Genomic DNA, 6,683 nt, shown 5'->3' with positions numbered 1-6,683 from the left:
TTTAATTAAATTATTTTAATTCAAATAATTAAAATATAATAATACACCTTAAATTATTTTAAGATAGAAAATTAATATTTGTATCGACTAACATACAAATTATCCAAATATCTTTTTGTGAACATAATTTTTAATAAGGTAATACATATCTTATTTATTTGAGTTAAATAAATTAATTGATCCGAAATTAATGCATATATATATATAAGCTATATTTTAGACAACTAGAATAATGAACAGATATATACTTTTAAGTTTTTTTTGGGTTAGTTTTACTAAACTTTTAAAAAAAAATTGGACATTTTTTAATTAAATTATTTTAATTCAAATAATTAAAATATAATAATACACCTTAAATTATTTTAAGATAGAAAATTAATATTTGCATGTATGCTATATAAGTTTATTTAATTATTCCAATAAGTTATGCTCGTTTTTATATCTAATATTCACATAATAATTTAAAATTATATTGTCTATTTTATTATTTTATTACGTATATGATTTGGTTTTTACAAATATCACATACGTATTTAATTGTATGTATTTGAAATGTGTTAAATCATGCTACTATTATTGATAAAAGTAGAAAGTATAAACATTACTTGTATTTGTTTATATAATTTACATCTTAAATAAAATTAAATATTTTTTCAAAATATAGAGAAGAAGAAAAATAGCTAGGAATTGAAAGCACTAAATAACAGATGATTAAAAATTAAAAAGAAGAATACGGAAGATGATAAAAAAAAAAAAAAAACTAAAATGAGATAAAAATAGTACATTTACCTAACTAGAAAAAAAAATTGAAAGTGCTAATTTTAATTTAACTTATATCTTATACTAAATTTTAAATATTTAAAAATGGTTCATTTTTATCCTTCTTAAATTAAATTTTTTAAACTTTTTTTTAATAAGTTAGGTATTATTTTTAGGTACTATAACAACCAATCTTTTTTTTGAATTTTTTTCTATTATTTCTTTTAATTCTTTTTTTTCATTTTATTGTTTATTCTTTTTTTTCCCAAATTTTTATACTCTTAAAATAACTTAAGGCATATTTTCATATTTTAATTATTTGAATTAAAATAATTTCACTAAAAAAGGTCCAATTATATATATAAAAAAACCAGTAGAACTAGCCCAAAACATTGGCTTAAAGTATAAATTAGCTCTTCATTTTATTTGTCCAAAATATAATTTATTATGTCTTATATATGTAGGGTTGGCAATGGGTAGGGTAGGGTAGGGCCCTACCCGCAGATTGAAAAATTTTTTAAAACTCTACCTATTCTATTCACGAGTTGAGAATCTCTCAATTCTAATTCTATCCGCACTTTAAAGTTCTAAATCCTACCCTATCCGATTCTACCCGCAAAAACAAAAAAAATTCAACCATTCCAAATTTCATACATATTAATAAAATAGAAAATAAAAAATTAAATTCAAATTAAAATTAAAAACAATAAAATTTTAAAAAATCCAACGTAAAATTACAAATAATATGACCATCAACTAATTTAGTAATTATTTTAAATTTTTATAAGAAGAAAATTGTGAGTACAAAACTCACTTTCTTCATTACATACATAACTTTTACATATATATTATATAATATATTAAGAGTGCGAGTAAGATAGGGTAGGATATACCCTAAAGCCGTATTCTACCCTACCCGCATGCAAATTTAATATATATATATATATATATATATATATATATATATATATTCATATATATTTTTCCTTATATGGTTCCGCTACATTACCAACAACATATCTGTCAACTTTTGCCAACTCTTATTTATAAGAGTGTTTTATGGAAGTGTGTTCGTGGATGTGTCTAATAAAAATGTCTTTTTTATAATTGTGTTTAATAGAAGTGTCTTTATAGATATATTTTCTAGATGTGTCTCTTTATATATGTATTTAAAATATATTAATTATTAGACACATCTACGAACACACTTCCAAGAAACACATATAAATAATAGTTGGCAGAAGTTGACGGATAATATGTTGGTACCCTATATTTTTCCTTATAAATTTTGGTTCAATTAATAATTTATTTAACTCAAATAAATAAGATACATGATTATGTATTATCTTAAGCATCATCCTCACAAAAAGACGTTTTTACCGTCTGTACGTGAGTCGCCCCCTAATTTATTAACAATTCAAAGGCTGTTTAAAGATTAAGTCGCATTTCTTTTTCTCCTCCATTTTTCTTCTCAGTAATCGATTCATTAATTTGCAGGCAATTAAAGCATAACACGAGAAAGCATAATTCTGCAAAAGTACTTGGCCAAAAACCACAGGAGACGTTACATGTTGCAATTCGATCATTCTATAGTTATAAGCTATAACTCCACAATTTTGACTACCCTAATTATGAATAATCAAAATCAATTCCAACAAGGAACCAAAAAAGTGAATAAATCTCATATAAAAGCGTTGTCGTCAACCTTAATTAGAAGAGCCAGTGCAGGTTATTATAATTCTACATGGTTGATTTGATTCCTTAATCAGAAGGTTAGATCCTGACAAAAAATATAGTTAGCTCAGGCCCACAGTTATTCACACCATCAGGGCTCAGCATATACAAAGTCTCAGAATCTTTGGAGCCCACAACGTGTTCGAAATGTGCACACATGTAAGAGAACTCTCCATCTCCACCGTCCACGTCAGATCTCCCTAACAAAACACCAGCACCCATGGATACAGCCTTGAGAAGCTCCATCACGTGAAGATCCTCTTCTGTGGCTTCCCTCTTCACCGCATAACCAACTTTCTTGCCGTTACAAAACATGGTCCACAACGGTTCCTCCATTATCGTTATCTTGTCCTTCTCCGGCCGCCTCTCGCATTCGAGGGCGATCCTAACCATCCCAGCCGCCATCTCCCTCTGAAGAACACCGGTCTGCATAGATAACTCAACCACGAACGAAGGGAGGCACCTCGGATTCTCTTGAATGGAAAGGCTCACGCGTCCTTTGCGGTAACCGAACAAGGTGCCGCAAACTTTGGTGCCGCTTAGGTTGACGGCCCTGTGAGGACCGTCTCCGCCGGGGGTTGGGAACTTGCATGAAGGGGCAATAATGGGAAAAGAGCGGAAGACAGAGCGGACGGCGCGGATGAATTTTGTTTTGTGTTTCTTCTTCTGGGAGGGTTGTACGAGGGAGATTTTGGAAGGGGTTGGAAGAGGTGGTGGTGTGGGAGGTGTGGCTACCGTTCTTGTTGATGCAGTTGAAGAGCGTGGAGAATAATATACAGATTGCGGTGTGTTTGATGCGGATCTTGACTCCTCCATTGGTCGATGACGACGATGTTCATGAACCATGAGGAGGAGGAGATCAAGAACAGCAGTGCCATGGAGGGAAGGGGGAGGGAGATAGATTGAGATGTGTGTGTTGTTGGGAATAAGACACAATTCCCCCTTGAGAAAACACCTTTGACAGAGAAATAAAATAGACACAATCACAACACAAGAATTTAACGTGGAAACTCCAATTACCGGAGAAAAAACCACGGCCGTTGTCAAATGACAACCAGAGAATATCACTATGTGAAAATTGTTACAACACATAGACTTCTTTCTCTCACCGGCACCCCAGTACACCCACACTCTTTCAAAGCAAATATCTAACTACACCTCACAACACTCTCTAATCAAAGAGTACAGAGGAAAAGAAAAATCAGATACAAGCTTAAAGTGTTTCTGACTGGTGCAAAAACAAATGGAGAACTTAGCCTCATATTTATAGCCTAGGCCACCCACTCCATTTGCTATCCTAAGCAATGTGGGACTAATTCAACCAAATCCTAACAATCTCCACCTTGATTGAAATAGTCACACATCTTCAGCTTCCATTGTCAACACCGACAATTCTTTGCTGCCATTGTCTATACCGACAATCATAGTTCAGAGAACTATCATACTCCACCATGAAAGTATACTCACTTGGAATTAGACCACTCCAAGCATTTCGCCTTGGTACAGATCGAAACCTTGCTGAAAATTCATGGTGCAACTTCCAAATTGGCTTTTCCTGGAAGTTCTTCAGCCATCGACCTAACTCCGCCACACACCTTGCATCTCAACGCCAACCAATGCCCGTGTGCAATTGTGGACCTGATTGCCACAACTCATCCTTATCCATGGCAGTGCGGTAATACCATGAGGATACTTCTTGTCTTCTAGAGAACATCATCTTCTCTCATAGAGAGAGCAACCAGAGATCTTCTCCTTCAACGCCTTGTGCAAACCTGATTGTATCAACACATCCTTGACTTGTACTTGCCACAAGCCAAAATTGATTCTTCCATCAAATTTCTCTATTTCAAGCTTCACAGCACTTGAATATCCTGACATTGTTGCAACCGTATACTGGAATATTATAACTCAACTGTAGACCGTGCACTAGGAAGGGTCCCCAGGAAAGAGAGGTGGGTCACAATGGACACACTTAAATACCAAGTCTTTCCTTAGCCAGAACCTTTTCCAAACTGCACTCTCACAGAGTCACACTGCCTTCCAGCAACAACAACAGCAACCAAAGATCAACCTCAAGCCACAGGACAAAATTCTTTTCTGATGTGGAAGGTCAGACTAGGCTGCAACCACAGAGCATACTAAGAATAAATCCCACCGAACCGAAGCTCTGATACCACTTGTTGGGAATAAGACACAATTCCCCCTTGAGAAAACACCTTTGACAGAGAAATAAAATAGACACAATCACAACACAAGAATTTAACGTGGAAACTCCAATTACCGGAGAAAAAACCACGGCCGTTGTCAAATGACAACCAGAGAATATCACTATGTGAAAATTGTTACAACACATAGACTTCTTTCTCTCACCGGCACCCCAGTACACCCACACTCTTTCAAAGCAAATATCTAACTACACCTCACAACACTCTCTAATCAAAGAGTACAGAGGAAAAGAAAAATCAGATACAAGCTTAAAGTGTTTCTGACTGGTGCAAAAACAAATGGAGAACTTAGCCTCATATTTATAGCCTAGGCCACCCACTCCATTTGCTATCCTAAGCAATGTGGGACTAATTCAACCAAATCCTAACATGTGTTTGGGTGTTACGGGTTAGGGCGTCAACGTTTGGTTAAGACTTTTGCGGGCATAAGATGGATCTTTTGTCCTTTAATTCTCCATCTTCCTATTATTTCTCTGCCTTCGTTTCCCTGCTAGTCTTGTAAATGCTTTAAATAGCATGCCCGTAATTCATTATATTCCTTTAGAATGGGCAATTACTTTTCATTTTGGGGAAAAAATCAATTACTTTTATAAAATATACGTTAAAATATAAAAAAATATATAAATAATACATCATAAATATACATATAAATAATTTAAACGTATAAATCTAATTACAGAAAATCAAAATTAAAAAAGTATATCTTCTTTTTTGGAGATGTTACTTTTTTTTAAAAGTTGTTGAAATATAGCTATGAAACAGTTACATATAAGTTATAAAAAAAATTATGATCGAATTATATATACTTAATATTTCAATTGTAGTGTCAACATAAATTAAGAAATTAAATTAGAAGATAAAAAAATATAAGGCGAAAATACAACTAAATTGCAGAAATTTAAAAAACAAAAAATTAAAGAAAGAATTAAAAAAACATATATAAAAACAAAGAAATTTTATTAAAAATTTTAAAAAATAAATTACAAGTATTTGAGAAAGAATTGAATTCTTTACACATGTTTAATGCTAAAGAGGTTCAAAGTGTTTTGAATTTTTAAGTGTTTTTTAAAAGAGTTGAATTTCTTATAATATTTGCTTAAGACCTTGTTTTTAAAGTGAATTACTAATTCAGTTTCTGTCTATTTGACAATGTGATTTTCACAATAAAAACAATCAATTTTAGTCTCTATCTTCTACTTCCGTGACATAATGTGGTTTCTGTAGGTATTTTTTCGTCAACTCTAAACAAAAAACGCTGATGTATCAGGTTTAGAAATTGACAGTGGTTTAATTGTTTCTAAATTCAAATTGGTTAGGAATTTATTTGTCCTTATTCTTTAACCAATATCTTTTTTAAATTATTTTTTATTATTATATTAATATATTTTTTTAATATTTTATTGAATATATGGTATAATAAGTATAAATTAATTAATAAATTATTTAAATTTAAAAATATTATTTATTATGAATCTAAATAAATAATTTTTAAATATATAAATAATAAACATTAAAATACAGTTAATACATTAATAATAACAACTTTTTGATATAATATTAGTATCATGATCTAGATAATTTTAACAATAAAATAAAAATTAATAAATATATTATTTGATATATAATAAAAAAATTTTGAATAATAATAAATTTAATTTTTTTTAAATTTAAACCAAATTAATAAATAGTCAAAAGTCTCAATTCCCTCGTCTGACAATGGAATCTTAAACTTACCTCGAAGAGTGCTATCTGAAAAGTTTGCAAAAAAAAGTTTACGCAAACAATACGATCCCAATTGAAACTTATTACATGCCTTATAAAATAATGTTATGGTTTAAATAGTATTTGTGTTTTAATAACTAACCATAGAGACACTTACAAATATTTTAATATGTTATACACCGTAAAGTTAAAGATGACTAAATGAAAGAATACAGTTGGACCAAAGATTGACAAAATATTGAC

At 30.9% G+C, this 6,683-nt stretch overlaps 1 protein-coding gene across 1 annotated transcript; it reads right to left on the bottom strand.

Annotated features, from left to right (window-relative positions):
* Window positions 1-2,268: 2,268 nt before the first annotated feature.
* Window positions 2,269-5,084, bottom strand: LOC112715828 (uncharacterized). Its single transcript, XM_025767651.3, has one exon. It carries the CDS (start codon window positions 3,583-3,585, stop codon window positions 2,533-2,535), a length of 1,053 nt encoding a protein of 350 aa, XP_025623436.2. The 5' UTR covers window positions 3,586-5,084; the 3' UTR covers window positions 2,269-2,532.
* Between the last annotated feature and the right edge of the window lie 1,599 nt (window positions 5,085-6,683).

Source organism: Arachis hypogaea, chromosome 10 (genome assembly GCF_003086295.3).
Source record: "Arachis hypogaea cultivar Tifrunner chromosome 10, arahy.Tifrunner.gnm2.J5K5, whole genome shotgun sequence".
Classification (NCBI taxonomy): domain Eukaryota; kingdom Viridiplantae; phylum Streptophyta; class Magnoliopsida; order Fabales; family Fabaceae; genus Arachis; species Arachis hypogaea.
The sequence above is the reverse complement of the archived record's forward strand: the minus strand, read 5'-3'. Positions and strand labels throughout refer to the sequence as shown.

Excerpts from the sequence above, each read along its gene's own strand:
- LOC112715828 (XM_025767651.3), bottom strand. The coding sequence starts at position 3,585 with ATGTGTTGTAACAATTTTCACATAGTGATATTCTCTGGTTGTCATTTG.